The 24,048-nt window shown below is 38.2% G+C and overlaps 2 protein-coding genes across 5 annotated transcripts in view; one reads left to right on the plus strand and one right to left on the minus strand.

The window, feature by feature from the left end:
* The window catches only part of slc9a7 (solute carrier family 9 member 7), a 223,108-nt gene that overhangs the window by 10,924 nt on the left and 188,136 nt on the right, over nucleotides 1–24,048 (plus strand). The window contains exons 2-3 of the mRNA XM_059963829.1: nucleotides 5,125–5,223; nucleotides 7,220–7,313. The gene's annotated coding sequence lies outside the window, so the exon portion shown is untranslated. The remainder of the gene's footprint in view (nucleotides 1–5,124; nucleotides 5,224–7,219; nucleotides 7,314–24,048) is intronic.
* The window catches only part of rp2 (RP2 activator of ARL3 GTPase), a 33,818-nt gene continuing 22,744 nt past the window's right edge, over nucleotides 12,975–24,048 (minus strand). For all 4 annotated transcript variants that reach the window (XM_059963827.1, XM_059963826.1, XM_059963825.1 and 1 more), the window contains 4 exons: nucleotides 22,716–23,381; nucleotides 20,713–20,827; nucleotides 18,412–18,497; nucleotides 12,975–17,170 (listed from right to left, as the gene is read on the minus strand). In XM_059963827.1, coding sequence (XP_059819810.1) covers nucleotides 17,087–17,170; nucleotides 18,412–18,497; nucleotides 20,713–20,827; nucleotides 22,716–23,381 — 951 coding nt within the window. In that variant the 3' untranslated portion in view covers nucleotides 12,975–17,086. The remainder of the gene's footprint in view (nucleotides 17,171–18,411; nucleotides 18,498–20,712; nucleotides 20,828–22,715; nucleotides 23,382–24,048) is intronic.

Here is a 24,048-nt window from a genome sequence, read left to right on the forward strand (position 1 = left end):
GGTCTCCTGGTGGCCACTTTCACTAGTTCCCTTCTTGCACAGTCACTCAGCTTTTGAGGACTGCCTGCTCTAGACTGTGCCATATTCTTTCCATTTCTTGATGATTGACTTAACTGTACTCCAAGGGATATTCAATGAATTGGAAATTTTCTTGTATTCATCTCCTGACTTGTACTTTTCAATAACCTTTCTGTGGAGTTACTTAGAGTTTTTTTTTCTTCATAGTGCAATTTTTGCCAGGATACTGATTTCAGATACAGGTGTATTTTTACTACAATCAATTGAAACACCTTGACTGCATACAGTGATTTTCGTTAATTAATTATGCAACTTCTAAAACCAATTGGCTGCACCAATGATGATTTAGTGTCTCATTTTAAAGGGGGTAAATACATGCAATCAATTATTTTGTGTTTTATATGTCTAGTTAATTTAGATCACTTTGTAGAGACCTGTTTTCAATTTGGCATGAAAGAGTCTTTTTCTGTTGATCAGTGTCAAAAAAAGCCAAATTAAATTTACTATGATTCAGTGCTGTAAAACAATAAAACATAAAAACTTCCAAGGAGTGTGAATACTTTTTGTAGGCACTGTATGTCTGTACACTATCAAATTAAAAAAATGCAAAGTTTCTCATTCTTTGTCAGTGATGTTAACCAGCAAAAACAACTTGATGTACATTTAAGTTTGAAGCCACCTTTGAAGTTCTCCTTAAAATTTAATTGCTCAATGGAGAATTATCTTCTGAAACTTGCTGTATCACTATACCTCAAATATCAGTGAATCTTCATAGAACATTTTCCATGGGTATTTTTGTATCCCAAAATGCTTAGATTATTCTCAATATCTGAACTGTCATCTAACCTACATTCAAATGTTGGATATAGCAATTCTGTGTCGCAGGGGTCAGCAACCTTTACCACTGAAAGAGCCACTTGGACCCGTTTCCCACAGAAAAGAAAACACTGGGAGCCGCAAAACCCGTTTGACATTTAAAATGAAATAACACTGCATACAACGTTTTTTTTGCTTTTATGCTATGTATAAACAAACTATAATGTGTTGCATTTATGAAATTGATGAACTCCTGCAGAGAAAACGAAATTACATTTCTGCATGCAACAAAAACATTTTGAACTCCGAAAAAAAGACGTTGGGTTGAAAGTTACTTTTAAGTAAAATACTCAATGTCTATTTGAGTCCTTCTTGTATTTATGAAAAACGCCGAACTTAAATTTTCCGCCAGCAGCAAACCAAAAATAACATCAGCCAGCTGTCAGCCTGAAAAATAAAAGGACTATTTCACTGAACAATGAAAAAATATGAATATACATAAAATAATAGGCAATTAAAATATTTATCATACTTGGTTAATGGGATTTCTGGTCCTGGACCTCAGCGCACAGCGTCTGCACATCAGGGCTGTATGACGTCACCTTCATCTTTACACAGGATCGCAAGCTGTCATCTGTGAGGCGTGCGCGATGTTTGTTTTTAATAAAGTTCATGTTAGAGAACACCTGCTCACATACATATGTGGATCCAAAGATCGACAGGACTCCAAGCGCATACTTTTTCATGTTTACATAAATGTCGGGCATAGCATTCCATGTTTCGAACACAAGTTTGTCCGGTTTTGGAAGGTTTTCAATATCACTCCATTTGTGATTCTGAGCAAGAACGGCCTTCTGACGGGCAACATCTTCAAGGTCTGCTGTCAAGCGTCTAAACTTGGACACCCATATGTCTTTGTCGGCTATGTCGGCCAGTTCCATCTCAAGATCAGGTTGACTCACACCTGCCAATGCAGTCGTATTCAGTAGGGAAGGATCGATGCTTAAGGGAGTGACCGGGAAGGATAATGTGTTTTTTTCCTCTCTGAACTCACAGAAGCGTTTCCCAAACGATGTTTGCATTGCGATGATTGCAGAATGTAAATACTCCGAAATTATCATGTCGTGACCTTGTTTGAACTCTCTCAAATTGGGGAAGTGAGACAAAGTGCCTTTCTGTAAATCTCTGGCAAGCACTGTCAACTTGCGCTCGAATGCCAAAACATCCTCCAACATGTGTAGGGCTGTACGTCCTTTCCCCTGAAGAGCTGTGTTCAGCGTGTTCAGGTGCGCTGTCATGTCTACCATGAAGTGTAGCTTTTCCAGCCACTCTGGCTGTTCCAGCTCAGGAAAGGTGAGCCCTTTGCTGCCCAGGAAAGTTTTCACTTCTTCCAGACACGCGACAAAGCGTTTCAGCACCTCCCCTTTGGACAGCCACCGGACTTTGTTGTGCAGCAGGAGATCAGAATATGCGCTTTCCAGCTCGTCCAGTAACAAACGGAATTGACGGTGATTTAAACTTTTTGCCATTATTTTATTGACAATCTGAATGACAACATCCATTACTTCTGTGCATTCCGGAGGAAATGTTTGAGCGCACAGTGCCTCTTGGTGCAAGATGCAGTGAAAAGTCAGCAGCTTTCTGTCCAGCGACTTCTGCAGTAAAGCCACAAATCCCTTGTGCGTTCCCGTCATATTCGGTGCCCCATCAGTAGCTACTGACACCAGATGGGTGGTCTTTATTCCTTTGGCTCTTAAACAATTCAAGACAGCCTCACAGATGTCCTCCCCCCGTGTTTGGTCTTTTAGAGGTATCAACTCAATCAGTTCTTCCTGTGGCCCGGCAGAGTTTACATACCGGCAGAACAACGCTATTTGTTCAATATCACCTTTGTCTTTAAACTCGTCACAGGCAATCGAGTAGGCCACAGCTGAATTGATGTCTTTAATTTGCTGTCTTGTGATGTCTTCTGCCATTTTTATGGTTCTGTCTTTGACAGTCTTTGCAGAGAGGGGCATATCCCTGATTTTCTGCACAATTTCACTCTTGTTTTTAAAGTCCGTGAATAGATGTTCTGAAATCTTAATGAAAGATTCTTTTATATATTCACCATCTGTAAACTGCTTCCCGTGCCTGACTATTTCCTGAGCGGCAATATAACTGGCGTATGTCGTTGATTTTCCAGACTTCATCCATTTCTGGAAATGATTTTTGCTCAGATCAACCTTCCGCATCAGTTCCGAAACGGCTTTTTTTCTCTCATCTCCACCCGGATATTTTTGAGCAAAGGCTGCGTGTTTATTCTGGAAATGCTTTGCGACATTTGACTTTTTGTTGTTTGCTAGTTTCTCATTGCATATTAAGCATACCGGTAAACCAGTCTCGTCAACAGTGAAAGCAAATGAATCTGTCCACGTATCATTAAACGTTCTGTTTTCTTCAGTCACTTTTCTTTTTTTAGAATTCTCCATAGTTGGCTTACCTTGGATCGAAAAATTAAAGAAATCGCGCACTGGCGGGTGTCAGGTATTGGCAGTGGTGACGTATATTAATAGCGATAAAAACACGTTGTAGCGGTGTGCTCACGCAGTCAGTAAACTGCAGTCGAATAACTTTATTCGAACTAAACAGCCTTGCTTTTAAGCCTCCCTCAACCCAGCCCCCATGGACGCAGATGCTGCAAAAGACGCGTACTCACAAACCCCCGTAGGCTATCTCCCTTAGCCGGAACGGTGGCTAATTGTGAGCCGTTTCGGATGTGCCAGGAAATGTGTCGCCACACTTAGATTGTACAAGATCACCATAATCTTCAAATTTAGAATTACATTTCAAAAGCTAACAAACTAACATAAAATACATTTTAATTAAATACTGACCAATTATTTCCCAAAGCCACAGGGAGCCGCAGCACAGAGGTGAAAGAGCCACAAATGGCTCGGGAGCCGCAGGTTGCCGACCCCCGGTCTAGGGTATAGTCTGTAATCTGGGAATGAAAAGGTTAATGTCTGAAGAGTATTTTGTGGCTCTGGGCTTGTACTCCCTGAAGTTTAGAAGAATCAAGTGTCAAGATCTCTGAGGATCTAACCTTGTCCCAACCTATTGATGCAGTTCTAAAGAAGGCAAGACAGCGGCGATACTTTATTAGGCGTTTGAAGAGATTTGGTATGTCAACAAACACACTCAAAACCTTCTATAGATGTATTGTGGAGAGCATTCTTACAAGCTGCATCACTGTCTGGTATGCGGGGGGGAATGCTACCGCACATGACCGAAGAAGTTGCAAAGGGTTGAAAATTCAGTTAGATCCATCTTGAGTATTATGGGTATTAGCCTACCATGTACCCAGGACATCTTCACGGAGCAGTAACTCAGAAAGACAGCATCCATTATTAAGGACCTCCAGCACCTGGGGCATGCCCTTTACTCACTATTACCGTCAGGAGATACAGAAGCCTGAAGGCACACACTCAGCGATTCAAGAACAGCTCCTTCCGCTCTGCCACCTGATTCCTCAATGGACAGCAAACCTTCGGACACTACCTCACTTTTTAAAATATATAGTATTTCTGTCTTATGCACAATTTTTAATCTATTCAACACACATATACTGTATAAGGTATACTGAATAAGATTTACTTATTTCTTTCTTCTATATTATGTATTGCACTGAACAACCACTGCTAAGCTAAGAAATTTCATGTCACATGCCGGTGATAATAAACTGGATTCTGTTTCTGATTCTGATCTTAGTGAGACCCATTGAATATTGAAAGGCCTAGATTGAGGGGACATGGACAGAATGTTTCCTACAATGCAGAAGTCTAGGACCAGGGGGCACAGTCTCAGAATAGAAGTACGTCCCTTTAGAACAGAGATGAGGAGAAATTTCTGTAGCCAGAGAGTGGTGATTCTTTGGAATTCATTGCCACATATGGCTGTGGAGACCAAATCATTGGGTATATTTAAAGCAGAGGTTGATAGGTTCTTGATTAGTAAGGACATTAAAGAGGAGGGGTCAGGAGAAAAAGGTTGAGGAGGAAAATAATTCAGCCATGATGGAATGGCAGAACAGACTCGATAGACCGCCTAATTCTGTGCCTACACCTTCTGGTGTCTTATATCCTAAAGTCCATGCAGTATCTTTGAAATATAATTCTAATATTATTATTCCTTCTAATCGGTACAAATCATCAGTTAACTACATATATTTGAGGAACTGCTATGACAAAATTTGGCAGTTTGAATCAAGCATACAGATTGCTTAATTCTCCAATTTATTTACTATTACAGCCCTTATTCCAGGCAACTATGAAAGAGCAGATCATTCAGGACTTGCAACTGCAATAAAAAAAAACCTTGGCTTCTGATGCCAAGTTGGCATCATCCACTGTAAGTGCCATTTTAATATAGTCATTTATTCTCTTACTGTGATGCCATGTCTCATGATTTCCTCACTAAATCATTTTGTCTGCATTACAGGCATCCAATACCATACACTCAGTGACCACTTTATTAGGTACACCTGCTCATGAATACAAACATATAATCAGCCAATCATGTGGCAGCAACTCAATGTATAGAAGCATACTGACACAGTCAACAGGTTCAGTTGATGTTCAGACGAAACATCAGAATGGGGAAGATTTGACCGTAGAATGATAGTTGGTGCCAGACGGGGTGGCTTGAGTATATCAGAAACAAATAATCTTCTGGGATTTTCACGCACAACAGTCATTAGAGTTTACAGAGAATGATGCAAAAAACAAAAAAAAAAAATCCAGTCAGCAGTAGTTCTGTGGGTGAAAATGCTTGTTAACGAGAGAGGTCAGAGGAAAATGTCTAGACTGGTTCAAGCTGACTAAAAAATGACGTTGACTCAAATAACCACACTTTACTTGCATCATACACCGGGTTGCTCCCTACTAATACCTGATGAGGTAACCATAGTATTTGGTTGGGAGCGGATGTTGTCAGGCAGTGCCCAACCTTCATAGAGTGTTTCAACCCTTAACAACTACACTGTCCAGTTGACAGTTCAGTAGTGGTGGCCAGTCACTGCCCATCTGCTCCTGACTTCCAGCTCAACTTCTCTCACCCGCACCATATCCAGCAAGAGGCTCTTTCTGCTTCCTCCCCCATCCTGCGAACTATTCTTTTCTTACTCTTTTCATCAAGGCCCAGCGCAGACAGCAACCTCCATGCCAACTTTGTCAGGACCCCTACAGCTGAAGTCCATGGGGAGTAGCTACATCTGCCATCCCTTGTTCCTGCACTCCTGAATTAAGGACTGGTACTTAAGTGCCTTCTTCTCGTGAGCCTCCTTGCATCCTTCCTCCCATGGTACTGTGAGCACCTCCAGGATGATTTTCTTGTCTTCAGTGGATCACAGCTGGTTGAACTGCAGCTTCCTCCCCACTCTGACCCTCATCTCCCATGATTTGGCAGTTTAAAGCTGATTGGACTTAGGCCTCTTTGATATGACTGGCATAGCTCTCTCCTTGACGAAAATGACTGCCTTGCTTGCCTCTCTGCCAGCTGGTCTCTTTTAACACATCTCCCACTCCATTGTGTCAGCAAGGGACAAGAGGAGTTTGTCATGATGCCACCCATACCCATCCTGACCATATGTGTACCAGTGAATGCCACTGACCACAAAGCTTGCATGTAGGGTCCTCTCTCGGCCACATGTGTACAGCTGTGATGCTGAAGGGAGAGTGTCATACATGGACCACAGGAAAGAACTGCATAAGGGCTCCATAGCTCTGCCCAGATGATCTTACGCTTGGGAAGATCACATTTCATTCAGGCACCCTGTGACCCCAATTCTACTGCCTTCGATACCCGTTTTTCATCCTTAGGATAGTTCCGTACCACTGCCAAGACCACGTCACACCTATCCCTTGCACTTGCACTCCCATCATTGGAAGTGTACAGAGCTGAGACCTTGCTGTCCCAGTCATAGGTTGCCGGTGATGTCTCTCAGTTGCAGTGAGCTCGCTGCCTGGTCTATGGCCGAGTTGGCAGCCTGATCTTGTTGTGACTCCTGCTTGGTTTATTAGCTTGTCATCGGAGCCTCTCTACACTTTGCCACTTTGAACTCCTCCACTACTGATGACAACGGGAGCTGTAGCTGGCCTGATCTTATGTAGAGCCCTACTACAGCAGCAGAAGTCCACGGACCTCCTGTATCTAATAAAGTGACCACTGAGTGAATTCCTAACAGCTTCTGTCATGTGTTAACCACAGGTGCCTGCTGAATGCTGCTAATATATGCTCTTTCATTTGAAGCAATTGATTAATTTTAGATTGTTCTTGTTGTGACTGCCTGAAACTGAGCTACATGGAAGCTGTAACTGGGAAATATAAAAATCCTCTATTCACACAGCAAATCCTTAGGAAAGAGAGTCCCAAGTATTGTGGATTGGAAGCATCCATGGAATTTTCTACCGAAGTGAATCAGCTCCTTCAGCAAAGTATGGGTAAGCAGATACAACTTAATGTAAGAACTGTAATAATGTATCTACAGCAAGCACCCAGAAATAACTTCCAGATAATGGTTGATTGAATAATGATTATTGCTTAAAAGATAACTTCACTGCTCTTCTTTGATGTTGGGATACAGATTGTAACTATTTCTTTGCAGATTAGCCCTCAGTTTGACATTCAAAGTTCAAAGTAAATTTATTATCAATGTACATACATATATGTCACCATATACAGCCTTGATAATCATTTTCTTGCGGGCATTCACAGTATATACAACGAACACAAAAGAATTGATGAAAGACCACACCCAACAGGGTGGACAACAATAACGTGCAAAAAAATCCAACTCTACAAATATAGATTTGCTGAGTATGACCACAGGAAAATAAATTTTGGGGTTTCATATGGTGGCATATATATATTTTGATAATAAAATTTACTTTGAACTTTGAAATACAAATAAGAGAAAAAAGAAATAATAAGAGGAAATAAGTAAGCAATTTATAGCGAGGACATGAGATGAAACGTCCTTGAAAGTGAGCTTATTTCAGTGGAAGCAATTCAGCGATGAGGTGAAGTTATCCCCTCTGTTTCAAGTGCTTAATGGTTGAGGGGTAATTCAACAAAGCACTGAAGCACCAGCTAGTGCTTTTCTTGGATTGAGACTGTTGTGACTAACAAAAACTGAAAAACTGAGGCACATGGAAGCTGAACTGGGAAATATAAAAGTCTTTATTCACACAGCAAACATTCAGGAGAGAGAAAAGGAAATTTATTCTCCTGTCATGTTATTTTTACTTCAACACAAAGATAACAATAACCGATTAACTGCTGTTTCAGTTATTACCTACTTAACTTCACATCTGGAATATCATCAGATACATTTATAGAATTACATATTTACAATGGTAGCACATTCCTACGAGCAAAATCCTTTTGAATATTTAATAACGGATCTTGATCATGGATAAAGATAGATCTGGTCCTCAGGTTGAGGTTCTAAACTGGAAAAAGGCCAAATTTGAAGAAATGAGAAAGGATCTAAAAAGCGTGGATTGGGACAGGTTGTTCTCTGGCAAGGATGTCATAGGTAAGTGGGAGGCCTTCAAAGGAGAAATTTTGAGAGTGCAGAGTTTGTATGTTCCTGTCAGGATTAAAGGCAAAGTGAGTAAGAATAAGGAACCTTGGTTCTCTGGGGATATTGGAACTCTGATAAAGAAGAAGGGAGAGATGTATGACATGTATAGGAAAATAAGGTACTTGAGGAGTATAAGAAGTGCAAAGAATACTTAAGAAAGAAATCAAGAGGGCTAAAAGAAGACATGAGGTAGCTTTGGCAGTCAAGGTGAAGGATAATCCAAACATCTTCTACAGGAATATTATGAGCAAAAGGATAGTAAGGGATAAAGTCGGTCCTCTTGAAGATCAGAGTAGTCAGCTATGTATGGAACCAAAAGAAATGGGGGAGATCTTAAATGGGTTTTTTACTCCTGTATTTACTAAGGAAACTGGCATGGAGTCAATGGAAATAAGAGAAACAAATAGTGAGGTCATGGAACCTATACAGATTGAAGAGGAGGAGGTGCTTGCTATCTTGAGGCAAATCAGAGTAGATAAATCCCCAGGATCTGACAGTGTATTACCTCAGACCTTGAAGGAGACTAGTGTTGAAATTGCAGGGGCCCTGGCTGATATATTTAAAATGTCAGTATCTACGGGTGAGGTGCCGAAGGATTGGAGGATAGCTCATGTTGTTCCGTTGTTTAAAAAAGGCTCTAAAAGTAATCCTGGAAATTATAGGCTGGTAAGTTTGAGGTTGGTAGTAGGTAAATTATTGTAAAGAGTACTAAGAGATAGGATCTACAAGTATTTAAATAGACAGGGACTTATTAAGGAGAGTCAACAAGCTTTGTGTGTGGTAGGTCATGTTTAACAAATCTATCAGAGTTTTTCGAGGAGGTTACCAGGAAAGTGAATGAAGGGAAGGCAGTGGATGTTGTCTACATGGACTTCAGTAAGGCCTTTGACAAGGTCCCGCATGGGAGGTTAGTTAGGAAGATTCAGTCACTAGGTATACATGGTGAGGTAGTAAATTGGATTAGACATTGGCTCAATGGGAGAAATCAGAGAGTGGTAGAGGAGGATTGCTTCTCTGAGTGGAGGCCTGTGACTGGTGGTGTGCCACAGGGATCAGTGCTGGGTCCATTGTTATTTGTCATCTATATCAATGATCTGGATGAAAATGTGGTGAATTGGATCAGCAGATTTGCTGATGATACAAAGATTGGAGGTGTAGTGGACAGTGAGGAAGCTTTTCAAAGCTTGCAGAAGGATTTGGACCAGCTGGAAAAATGGGCTGAAAAATGGCAGATGAAGTTTAATACAGACAATTGTGAGGTATTGCACTTTGGAAGGAAAAACCAAGGTAGAACATATAAGGTAAATGGTAGGGCACTAAGGAGTGCAATAGAACAGAGGGAACTGGGAATACAGATACAAAATTCCCTAAAAGTGGCATCACAGGTAGATAGGGTAGTAAAGAGAGCTTTTGGTACATTGGCCTTTATAAATCAAAGTATTGAGTATAAGAGTTGGAATGTTGTAGTGAGGTTGTATAAGGTATTGGTGAGGCCGAATTTTGAGTATTGTGTGTAGTTTTGGTCACCGAATTACAGGAAGGATATTAATAAGGTTGAAAGAGTGCAGGGAAGATTTACAAGGATGTTGCCGGGATTTGAGAAACTGAGTTACAGAGAAAGGTTGAATAGGTTAGGACTTTATTCTGTGGAGCATAGAAGAATGAGGGGAGATTTGATAGAGGTATATAAAATTATGATGGGTATAGATAGAGTGAATACAAGCAGGCTTTTTACACTGAGGCTAGGGGAGAAAAATAACAGAGGATGTGGGTTAAGGGTGAAGGGGGAAAAGTTTAAAGGGAATATGGGGGGGGGCTTCTTCACACAGAGAATGGTGGGAGTGTGGAATGAGCTGCCAGATGAAGTGGTAAATGCAGGCTCACTTTTAACATTCAAGAAAAACTTGGGCAGGTACATGGATGAGAGGTGTATGGAGGGATATGGTCTAGGTGCAGGTCAGTGGGACTAAGCAGAAAAATGGTTCAGCACAGCCAAGAAGGGCCAAAAGGCCTGTTTCTGTGCTGTAATGTTCTATGGTGCCTGTTCCAAAAGCTTGAGTACCAATTCCAGACTCTCAAGGTATTCCCCTTTCCAAACAGTATTGAGGGATAAATATATAAATAAACAGATGATGAAGTGAAAATAGATGTGTCCTGAATTGTGCATTAAGTGGCAGGGATACACCTTTAACAATGTGCTAATATCAGGAATGCTGTAGTGTCTTCCCTTAGAGTCAATGGGACAGAATCAGAATGTCCCACACCCAGTGTTGGCTATTCCACAAAGTATCAGTTCGAAGTCAAACTGTGTACAAATCTTATTTCCTGAAGACAGGTTTTCACTTTTAGTCAATCCATAATAACTCTAGAATGTCCCCTCACAATTCTAATACAAAACCTACAGAAAACCTTAAGCTGCATTGTAGTTATAACATGATAGGGTAGAGGGAGATTTTAACTTCCTTAATATTGACTGTCAGCATAGTCTAAAAGACTGGAGGGAATGGAATTTGCAAAATGTGTCCAAAAAATTTTACTTGAGCAATATATAGGACCTCCTCCTAGTAATGAGATAGGGCAGAATTGTCGGTTGGTGAGCATTTTGGGCTGTGACCATAATTTTATTAGTTTTAAAATAGCATGGAGAAGGTTCACAAGTTAGGGTACTGAACTGGGGAAGAGCAAATTTTGAAGCCATTAGGTGAGATTCCTAACAGGAAAATGAGTGTCTGCCAAGTGGGAGACTTTTAAAAGTATGATATAAAGAGTTCAGAGCTCACATGTTTCTATTAGGGTGAAGAGTAAGGCTGCTGGGTCTCAGGAACTCTAGCCTACATGTTCCTAGAGGGTGAAGGAGAAAGCTGGCAGGTTTCAGGAACTCTGGTTGCTGTGATGTTGAGTCCCCTCACAGAAAAACAAAGAAGCAGGTGTACAGTTTGCATACGTAACTGTGAACTAGTGATTAGCTTGATAGAAGAAGGTGGGGAGGGGGAGAAGGTTGCCATTGAAACCTACTGAATATTGAATAGCCTGAATAGATGCTTCAAATAGTGGGAGAATCTGGGACTGGAGGGTGCAACCATAGAATAGGAGCACATCCCTTTAGAATAGAGTGAGTAAAGATTTCTTTAACCAGAGGGTGGCGAATCTGTGGAATTCATTACCACAGACAGCTTGTGGAGGCCAAAGGTTCTTCATTTAAAAGGGTAATAAAAGTTCTGGGGAAGAGGCAGAATAGGACTGAGAGGGAAAAATAAATCAGCCATAATCAAATGGCAGAGCCGGCTCCATTGGCTGCATGGCCTAATTCTTGCTCCTATGTGCTACAGTCTTGTGTGTTATAATCTCTTTTCTCCAAAAGCCTGCTTACAGTAAGTCCACCTCTCTGACCCATTTGTAAACAGTTGTCAGCTATCAGAGATCATGTAGAATTCCCTTGCCAGGCATGATATAATTTTCTTTTTGGTTGCACTTCCTGATAGAAATGTTATCTGGTTAACTTTTAAAAAAGGATTCACTAACCCTGTGCTTCAATCTCTCTTCTCTGTTTATTCCAATTTTCAATTGTGAATAGTTGTAGAAAACTGACAAATTTAAGTGGCAGTTTTATGTCCTGTTATGTTTGGATCATGATAGTGAATGTTCAATTTCTATTTTCTTTTACTTTCTAAATTTCAAAAGAAACAAAGCTAATGTGTTAGATACAATTACTTCAAATCATTGACTAGCTATAAATAAAGACTTTGTTTTATATCTCACTTCCAACTTACATGGTTTGATAGTCGGCCCTTTGACAAAACACTAGAAATACAAAGGCTGGGAAGTACACTGAAAAAGATTTACAACTTAACATTTCAGTTGAATTGGTCCACCTCAAAATCCAAAATTACAGCCAAATGCTTTGCTCTTTCAACATTTGTAATAAATTGAAGATAATAGGAAGATCCAAAGCCATTTCACTTAGCTATATTTGTCTAAGTGAAAATGAATTTGAAGTGTATTTGCATTCCAGATTTAAAATGACAAACTCAAGATGATGAAAATGTGTTTAAGATACACAATATGAGCCCCTGAATTCTAACTAGGTAGTTTATTTTTATGTTCTCTTCCTGACATTGTGTTCCAAACATATTGTACATCATTTCAAATCCTTGAACAAGAGACCTACACTCAGTGGCCCCTTTATTAGTTACCTCCTGTACCTAATAAAGTGGCCACTGAATGTGCATTGTGGCATTCTGTTGCTGTAGCCCATCCACCACAAGGTTTAATGTGTTGCATGTTCAGAGATGCTCTTCTGCACACAACTGGTGTAAATCATGGTTATGAGAGTTATTGTCACCTTAGCAGCTTGAAGCAGTCTGACCAAATAAAATATATTTAATATCACAATTAATACTGGTGCTGTGACAGTCAGATGCCTGGTGAACCTCTTTTTCTTTTAGAGTTCATTGGCTTGTCCATTCACAGAAAGAAAATAGTTTTTTTGCTTATCAATGGAAGAGAACACAAACAATTTCCCATTGTACCATAAACGATACACAAGTAGTGTTTAATAAAAAAATTACAATAGTTACATAGATTCATAATTTATAAAAGTAAAAGCAACACTTAATTGTGACAAATATTACTGCCATGAGTTTCTGCTGCTCAGTGGGCCTAGTGTTCCACCAAACAGCCGTACAATTTTCCATCACATGCTTTAAGCAAAACTTAATAGTAGAATAGATGTGCTGTAGGTAATAACTTAAGACCTACAGAGTATTTTGTCTATTTTTATTTTTGAAGTCAATTTCCAAATAGAATGGAGGAAGTGAAATGAACCGAATTGCTCATTGAAAAACGGTCTCGATTTAATGAGTTGAATAGCCTCACTATTTGCTGTATTGTTTTGCAAAGGTCACAATTCAGTTAAAAGTGAGACAGCCAGAAGTTATTCTCATTTGATTTCAAGCAGTCTGTTATAAAGTAGAAGGCATAAATAAGATTAAAAAAATAAAGTCAAACTACGAGGAACTTTTAAAATAGAGTTAATATTCAGCCACAATGTACTTTTTAAATAACTTTATAACCAATGGTAAATTGAGAAATGCTGGAGGTGCTAAACATTTCAAAGTAGTGAATGTACATTGATAAGGAACATCAATTACAATGGCTGTTGCTTTAGAGACATTTGTTCTCAATGTTGCTGCTGGGGTAGAAGTGACAAGTTTAAACAAAAAAAAGTCATACTAGATGCCAACAAATACTTGTCAAACATACCTTAAATGCAGCAGTGTTTTTACAAAAGGAAAAAAAATAATGTAGTAAATTTGAAGAAATAAGTAAACAGTTGATTTTGTTCATGTTCACATTCAAGATAAAGCTGTGTACCTACTCATGTAAAAGATGTGAGCTCTTTAAATACCAAGCTGTGTTTTTAAGCACCAGTGAGGTTGAGTTATTTTCAATTAAGTTGGGGGTTGGGGGGGGGGGGGGTCCATGCTCCTCGGACCATTATCAATAAATATTTGTTGAGATATATTCAAAATTCAAGTGGGAAGAGTCAAGTCCCTCTTGAGTCACAGCAACTAGGTTAAAAACCTACGGGGGGGGGGGGGGGTGGAATGGAGGAGAAGAGAGGAGCAATAGGAGTCAAGAGCCAGTCAGTACAATTAATTTGGGATGAAGTAATTTGATCCAAATGGATTTCTTCTGATACCAATTTGGCAAGCTAGATTACAGAACAGTTGGGTTGTATATAACTTGTTCCTCTTTTCTGCCTTCATGCATTATGCTGCTCCCAGAATGTAAAAATGTTTGTTTCACTTCACCATAAATGGTGTTTTTCTTATTGAAGCAGATTTTTTGTAAGTTATGTTACAGTAAATTTTCTGTGAGAAAGCAATAAAGCATCTACATTTACAAAGTTACAACCACAGTCACAAATAATTATAGACAACTTTACAAGCCACTCATAATTGAAATGGGGATTTGTATGTCACAATTGTTGCTGATCTGGTGTCACTTTCTTTTAATGGAAAATTAGATAATTGCTTCAAAAATATTAAGTGATGTAATGGGTAGGAGGATAACAGCATGAGATTAACTGACAGTTAAACTGAGAGATAAACTAGAGAGATGTGCTGTAACAACTTATGATCTGCAACCAGAAAATCTCTTAAGTATGAAAAATTTCCACTGATTTCTTAAAAAGCATTTGTCAAATTCGCTTATGTGCATGATTGCCATTAATTACTCCATTTGTGCAAATACTTTTATACTTGACCTCCAAAGTTTGTAACAAATCACTTAAAGATTTTCAAGCATCACTACACAGATCATTTACTGCGACAGTTACTAGGATTATTAAAGGCAAAACACAGGTATATATTAAAGGGCAAATCTAAGAATACAAGAAAAAGGAATTGATGCCAACAGGGTTGGACAAAGGTATGGCCACAGGCAGCACAGAAATTCCATGGACTATGGATTAAATGCTCCATTTCTATGCTGCACTTTGTAAATCTATGAACATTTTTCATTAATTTATATTGTTATATTGTAAAAGAGTATATGGACAATGCCCCATTAGACATTGCTTCAAAATAAGAGTTACATGGAAAAATCTATACAGGGATTAATGTGTCTGCTTTGGACACCACTTTGTAATATGACAAAAGAATAAAATTTAAAAACTGAGACCAAAGAGAAGTAGGTAAAAATCAACTGTCAACTCAAGTTTCTTTGTATTTCACTACACAGTATGCTGCCAGTTAACAAATTGCCAATTTTCACTAAAAAGGACAAACAAGTTACTCCATCTTCTTAGTATAATTTTACTTGTATCAAAACAGGGGAAATTAATAAGACCAAAAGTGGAAGGCCTATTTGTGCAGCTGTAATGTGCAATTTCCTACCTGTACCATTAGTCCTTCTCTAGCAGCTGTCCCCACCTACTTAAGTTCTCAATTAATTCTTTGGAGTAAGTTTTATTTAATTCTGAGGGAATTTTCTTGGAGTCAAACTACAATCTATATAGGTGTGTACTATAGACAACAAGAAAATACAATAAAGAATGTATACAAAACATCTAATTATGTAAAATGTTTTTTTAAGCACAAAGGTTTTTGCAGGGAAAAAATCCAGAAACCTCAATAACTTAAACAGTCACTAATCCATTTTTCCCATAGCAATAAGGAATGCCCAGAATTGGATAGATCTGAAATACTTTAAAAATCCTTTCAATTAGTTTTCACTAATGTAGCCCCCAAATTCTATTTTAATGGCCACATTCAATTTCAAAGACACTATAATCTGTCATATCTTTAAGCATAGAATGATTAAAACCAGGATTGTATTTGTTCAACAATAAAACCATAAATGACCAAGTGCCAGTACCACAAAATATCACTTCATTGTAAAAGATGATTTATAATAAAGGCTATGATGAAAGCTGTGGCAACAGCAAGTACTTACTCCAGGATATTAAAAATGTTTAAATTTCAGCTTCTAAAAAAAGTGTGAATACCCTACATCACGTCTTCCTCCATTTTTAGGTATTAGCAGTATTTGGATAGCTCTTTTTGAAGGCTAAAGAAAAATACCAAATTATTTTTGTTTAAAACCTCCCTTGAAACTGAATGAGCATTTTCTAAACATTTATCTGGGGAACCTCCTTGAGCAGCCTTTTTCTAGAGAAAGTGTTACAATTAAAAGTCTATTAGTCCACAGTAAAACTAAATGAATTAAGAGCCTCTAAGAGAATGCCACTGTGTGTAAATGGAACAAATAATATTTTTAAAATTAAAGTCAAACATGGAAGAAGGCTCTTTGGCCAAACAAGTCCATGTCAACCATCAAGTACCCTTTTGTACTGACCCATTACATTCTCCCTTCATTTCATTCACTCTTCTACACATGAGAGAATTTACAGTGGTCAATTAATTAGCTGACATCCACAATCAGAAATTGGAACATGCAGATGAAAAATACATGGCCACAGGGTTGTTGTTTTTCTTTTCCATGCCTTGAGACGCATTGGGTAGCAACCTTGACATTTCTTTAGCACTTTTTTAAAAAAGTATATAAAAGACAGAGTTGCTAGTTCACCATTCAACCCAACATGGATGCCACTATGCCACTATGCCAGCTGAAGGGTGACCTTAAAATTCCCGAAAGTGCTCCAGAGGAAAGTGTAAAAATTGATGCCACAGTTTAACATTTAATGGCAACGTGGTGGTGTAGCTAAATTTTCTTCAACCAATAACCAATATACAATGGGGAATGGTGAAAAAACTAAAGGAAAAAAAAAGGGAGTAGAGTCCATAAATCTGCAATATTTTCATCTTTTACAGTAATGTATGATTACATCAAGTACAAGAACACATCACTTTCTTTTAAATGATTCTTCCTTTTTTATATACAAGGAAAAAGCAGGTCAAGTTTAAAATGTATACAAGAATGCTTAAAATACTTTGGTTATATACTAGCAATACTTTGAAATCAATACATTCAGGATATTAAATCTTAGCTACAAAAAACATCTTACTTCAGATGACTATTTCCAGTAGTTTAATGATAATATATACTACAATAGGAAAATAGCAGTCTGTGGTTAAGATGTTCACACATGACTCTTGTTCATTTTTACATTCCCATCTGTATTTCAGCATAGTTATAGAAATTGTCCACATCTTGGGAAGCTGAAGATTTGTTTTCAGAAACAAACACCTGTTATATAAAAAAAACACAAAAGTAGACAATTGGAAATCACATCCATGAGGCATGCAATAACAATCAAATATCAGCTGCTTTCAATAGGATAATACCTTTTAATTTACATGACAATGAGCTGCATCCCCAACAAGGTCATGACTCAGACAGTTTTTTTTAAGGTTCACAGGGATGGTTTTGGGATAGAGAAGAAAGTTAGGGGTCAGTTAAGGTTTAGAGACAGGGATGTGGGAAGTTAGAGATCAGGCCAGAGTCTAGGCCCCTGCCCCACATTTGAAGAGCAACGTCATGACGTGTGATGAAGGACTCCTGTGGTCAGGTGTCAGGTCATCATGTGCTGTGGACGATAACCAAATAGGATGAAGATCTGTTCTGGGACCCTTGGGTTTTTGTTGTTTTATAAATAACTTAGTTGAGAAAGTGGAAGGGTGAGTTAGTAAGTGACTAGTGGTGATCTTTGCTGGACACGACTAGTCACAAATCTTCAGGCAGAATACGCTCCTACTACCACCCATTGCCGTCTGTGGCATTGAAAGTAGTGTAGAAGGTTGGCATAGGTTACAATGGAACATAGATTAGGATGCAGAGCTGAACTGAGAAGTGGCAGATGAAGTTCAATAAAGTGTGAAGTGATACAATTTGGAAGATCAAATCTGAAGATTAAATCTTAGTCATGTGGAGAAACAGTCCAAGTCCATAGATCCTTCAAAGTTGTCATACAAGTTGATAGGATGGTTAAGAATATGCATGACATGTTCGCCTTCATTAGTCTCATACGGAGTTCAAAAGATTCAAGGTAATGTTGCAGTTAAACCATACTTGTAATATTGTGTTCAGTTCTGTTTGCCTCATTGTAGGAAGCACGTGAAATTTTAGAATAGCTGTAGAGGAGATTTACGAAGATGCTGACTGGATTAGAGAACATGTCTTATGAGGAAAAGTCGAGTGAGCTGGAGCTTTCACTTTGGAGCCAAGGAAGATGAGGCAACTTCTTGTTTGAAGAATACAAGTTTGAGAAGCATAGATAGAATCTCTATCCATGTCAGACAGCTCCTTTCTCCCCTAGAGCAGCAATGGCCAAATCCAGAGGACCTTAAAAATCCATTTAAGGATGAGTGGAGGAAAGTCTAAGGGAGATGTCAGATGTAGAATTATTTATATACATAAATTTACATAATAGTCTAACCCATGATGGGAAAAAAGTCATTACAATGTACTGTTCAAAATAATAATTTTACCTTGGAAGCAGTGAACACAGAACTGACTATGTTCTGGCAGGCATCCACTACACCATCACCATTGAATTCTAATGCCACCACAGGGCCTGCACAAAAACGAATATAAAAGTTTAATTGCTGAAAATATAAAATATCGATACAACTATCCCATGGGTACTAAACATTGTCAGTAATTAAATGATTACAAATCAGGTTTTACTTTCAGATTAAAACATTTAAAAGTTCCTCAGATTTTATCATTAAAGTGATGTCAATCTGCAAAGATTGCTGTCATTACACTGAAAATGAAAGTAATGAAAAACCAAATAGTGAATTCATTTACAGACACCAGGAAAGAAATACAAACAGATAATTCACTTGGATCCTACAGCATTAGACTGAAGAATATTTCTAATAGGAATAGTCTGGGTAATACTGCTGCTAATCCAAGAAAAAGGGCAGTTGGATTAACTTGCTTCAGAATTTTCCAAGGACACAGAACAGGTGGTCATGACATGAAATAATGAAATATGTAACAGGTTAAATGCATTAAAAAAAGTACATAATTAAATGGGCTCAGACGGAGCATAAAAATCCCCAAGCTGATATACTGCATCCAAACATTTTGAAGGAATTACAGAAAAGGTACAAGGATTTTGATAAACATTATTAATTCAAATGAGTGTAGTCAGAGATTAGTGGCTTGCTAACAATACATTTTTAAAAGAAAGGATCCAGAGAATCTACAAGAACCTCTGGTAATCCCTCAACATCCAATATGAAAAGTAATGGGATATGTCAGAAGACAAATATGAAGATGTAGACCATAAGACCATAGAGCAGAATATTGTAGATAAGTGTAATAATGAATAGTCAGCCTATTAATGTAATTCATTTAGATTTGTAAAAGGTCACTTTTAAAGTAACACCACATTAGACTAGATGAAAAGGTGTTCAATGTCAACAGCAGAATGTGTTACTATTTTTGACAAGGAGTACGTTTCTATACTATGTAATTCAATTTAGAGGAATTCCTCATTAATCACTTGCAATAAGAACATTGACTTCACATCACTGATTTAAAATTTCTGAATGAGTTAAAACTGCCTCAAAATTCAGTGCTCATTTTATTTTTTTTGAATTCTCAATTACATTCTTATAATTCTTACATTCTTACAATTTGTTTTCATTTCAGAGTGAGGAAAATAGCTTTAAAAAATCTGCATTTTATAAATACATGAAAACAATGTAGTTATGTAGCAGTTTTCTCCACTACAATTACATTGACCATTTTTACTCAAAAGAAAGTCAACTAATGTCTCACTTTCCATCTTTTCTTTGGCAATCTTAGCTAAAGTGAGCAGTTTGCCAATTATCTAATTAAATGTGTTGGCATGTGGCCAAGTGGTTAAGGCATTTGTCTCGTGATCTGAAGGTTGCTAGTTTGAGCATTGGCTGAGGCTGCATGTGTGTCCCTGTGCAAGGTACTTAACCACACATTGCTCTGCAATGATACCAGTGCCAAGCTATATGGGTCCTAATGCCCTCCCCTTGGACAACATTGGTGGCGTGGAGAGGCGAGACTTGCAGCTTGGGCAACTGCCGGTCTTCCATAAAAAGAAAACCTCTTGCATGGTCTATCGAGACTAACGGAGGCCTACACACTACACATCTAAAATTGATTGTGATGATGGCCAATTCCATCATCAAGGCAGCCTTCTTTGAACCCCTGAAGAGTGAAGAAATATGACAGACCAAAGACAACTTGGCACTGTACCATAGAGGCAGATTGGGGCACAATAGAGAAGATGGCCATAGACAGAGAGATGGAGGACCTTTATTGCTGCCCCAATTAAGTAGTTAATCATTTGAACACAATAACAAGTCTTGCACTGCTTTAGTCAGATTTTAAATAATCTTCCATCCACAAGTTAACTCTGCAATCCAAAATGGTCCTCATTTCCATTTTCTTGCTTGAGCAAAACTGCTGCTTAGCTTCAGGCGCAATCATCTATAAATACCATTTTTCAATGGAACACTGTCCCTTTCAAAATGAATACTTAGTTGGTCATAATGATGTTCTAAGATTTTTACTGATCGTGCATGCTGATTCAGCAGCTTTGTAAAGCAATTGCAATAGAAGGTTGAAATATTGTGTTGATTGTTATAAAAGGTTGATGTATAGAAGGTAGACCATTGGTTTGTGGTTTAGTGGTGTGGAGCACAACAATGATGGCTGCAGAGTGCTAAATGGCATGCAAATTCAGAAATACAATCACAATAAATTTTGATTAAGATTATGATTGGGAAGAATAACTTTACCTTGCTGAAGTAATGGAATAAAATCTGCTGCTTTCTCTTTGAATACTCTGTTGGCATCTTCTGGTCTCATTGAAATTTCTTTTGTTTGAACAAGGGCAAAATCTTTTGTAGCCATCTTTTGAAAAGAAAAACAAAGCAAAGCTAATTTTACTGCCAAAATTATTTAATAGCAAAATTGGAAACATTTTATTCATATCTAGCAGAAAATGCAAATTTTTAAAGAATGAGTTAAACCTGCAGCAGTAGATTAGATTTAGAAGATCTTTTTCACATATCAAAACATACAGTGAAAAGTGGTGTTTGCATCAAATCAGCAGGCATTGTGCTGAGTAGCCTGAAAGTGTCGCCAAGCTTCTGGCACAAACGTAGCATGCCCACAACTCTCCATCCCTAATTGTATCCTGTGTGTCCGGAGAAAGGGTGGGGGGGGGGGGGGGGAAAGCACCCAGAGGAAACTGCTGTAGTCATGGGGAGAATGCAGGAACTCCTTACAGACAGCAACAAGAATTGAAACATGATCTTACAAATTGTTCTGCAAGGACTTGCACTAACCACCACACTATCCTGCTGCCCAGTATTCTGACTAAGGCAATTATTACTTCCAACACAAAAATATTTATTTTTAAGATAAAGAAAAATACTGATATTTAGATGAATTACTGTTCTTCTGGAACCTTAGTTATTTATTAAAATCTGGAATGCACTGCCCAAAAATTATCTTTGTAGTAATAATAAGAGGATATTTGAACAGACAATGGAAGCTGAGAAGTCTCCATCATAGAGATGAGGTAGGGAAACAGAACTAATTGGTAGTTACTTCAAACATGCAACACAAATGGAATTTACTGTGCAGTATAATTCTAAGATGTCTACAATGCTTAAAGGCATGTTAGCAGTCTTCAGCTTAATTCGACCCATTTGCTATTACTTTTCCTAAAAAGACTGGATGCAGCATCCTTTTATGCCAATCAGTACTAGATCAGAATCTGTTACTGAAGACAATACTAGAGATGTTGGATTCACAGGAACTCAATTTAATGACCTTTGCCATCAACACATAAGCTGACCTCAAATTCACCCAGACATTTTCTGACTCTCTTCCTTTTTTTGATCTGTGTATCCATATCAGAAGACAATCCACTGATTTCCATTATAAAGCCACAGACTCCCACATGTACTGTGAAACATTATTACAAGTAGAGCACTGAATTAGATTGCATCAGGAAGGAAGACTCCACATTCGTCACAATGAGATGACAGGATTTCATAAAAATACTGGTTTAATTACCTACCTGCTTATACATTTGTCACCATCTCTGCAGGAAGCTCATTAATAACAAATATTATCACAAAAATTCTGCAATGGCAAATCTACAGATTTTTTACTCTTCTGAAAGTCACATTACTATATAATATTAGTGAAAATTGCTTAAATTAGCCATTTAAAATGGAGCATGACTTTTGCCAGTTATCTGAGATTTCCAGAATTAAAATGTAATCTCATTTACTCAGTGTTACAATAGTAAAGTTTAATATTTTAGTTCTCATTTTTTATTGCTAGAAAGTTTATACTTGATAAAGTTTACCATATGTAGTATTTCCTTCCCAATGCCATTCACTGGACTATGAACATTAGACCAATTAATACCCTGAGTTTTACATGTTTTACCTTCTCAGATCTATGGTAGCTCTCAATATGAATAAGTATTCTGCTCAATGTACCATTTAATTCTTTTCTTAAAGATTCCATTAATGACTTGCTTTCAATAATTGACAGTCAAATATATACACACACACATACAATTTTTTTTTATTCCTTTATGCAAGCCAGTATGTATTTTTGCAAATGAGCCAAGTTCAGGTTACTCTCAGATCACTTCAATTTTGTCCTATAACTTACTCTGTAGAAGGACACGGAAATATTTCATTCACTTCTTAGGTAGGGCTACAATTCAATTTTAAAATAAACAAGAACACTGAACACAAACACAATATTTTCTCACCTCATCAATTAATTTCCTGGCATTGGCTGTGGTGTAGTCTCCAGCAAAAAACACAACCAAGCATGATTCTTCACTGCTCTTTTGCCTCTGGCCTCGTGTGACTGGAACAATGCTTCTGTTCAACTCAGTAGAGATCCGAACTGCTTTCAGCTCCTCTGAATCAGGAAGGGGAACATAATCATGTGGTACTGTATCTTCAGCTAACAATGTCCAGTTGTTCTCATCAGAAGCTGGGGTGAAGTCATGGATATTGCTCCAGTTGTTATTGAAGATGCTCAAGCCTGCGTCTTTGAATTGGTAACCCAGTTCAGGATAGTAATATTGAAAACAACCAAACTTCATGCCCGTAGATGATTCAATGATAGGCTGTGTTGCACAACAGAGGAAGACATCCATTTTTCTGCAATCCCGTGTACGAAATTGCTGACAAGCCACGACACATTTGCAGTCTACACATTTGCGGAAAAACACACTACCCTTAATAGGTCCCAGAAATATCCTGCAGTTGGTGCAGTCGTCAATGGTGATAGTGGCAGAGTGGTCAAATATATATATGTTGCAGTTTTCACATTCTTCAATGACAAACTGCTCACCAGCAACTTTACCAGGCAACCGTCCCAGTGTCTGATCCTTTAAACCAACCAGCATATAATCCTTGACATCAATCTGTTGGAACAAAACAACAAATTTTAAACAGTTTAGAAAATAATCTGATCAAATATACACACTAGTCCAGGAAATGTTTGATCTTATAATGCAGCTTGATGTTTTTTGTAAATATAAAAAAAACCTTGTGCTTCACCTTTGTTAAACAAAGGAAGGCTGCTAGTGAAGGAAAACATTTAGTCTGGACCTGTTGTCTGTCTGCATGATCTCAACCGTATCATGGAAAAGGGCAGCATAATTTATAGTTGTCATCATTACGTGCCATGTCGCATGACATGAATCATGGCTTCATGACCACTATTGTTCTTGACAATTTTTTTTCAGAAATGGTTTTCCATTACCTTCTTCTGGACAGTTTCTTTACAAGATAGGTGACCCCAGCCATTATCAATACTCAGAGTTTCTCTGTCTGGTGTCAGTGGTTGCATAACCAGGACTCCTGATATGCACCAGTTGATCACATGACTGCCCACCACCTGCTACCCTGTCTTCACATGACCCTGATGCCACACCTTGCCCAAGGGTGACCTGCAGGCTAGTGGAGGGAAGGCGCACTTTACATCTCCTTTGGTAGGGACACATCTCCTTAAACAGACTATACCTCTGTCAAAAAAAAGGTGAAACTACTTTCATAACCTTCCTCTTGACTAGGGTTTTTTTTTCTCTT

This window comes from Hypanus sabinus, chromosome 3 (assembly GCF_030144855.1).
Source record: "Hypanus sabinus isolate sHypSab1 chromosome 3, sHypSab1.hap1, whole genome shotgun sequence".
NCBI lineage: Eukaryota > Metazoa > Chordata > Chondrichthyes > Myliobatiformes > Dasyatidae > Hypanus > Hypanus sabinus.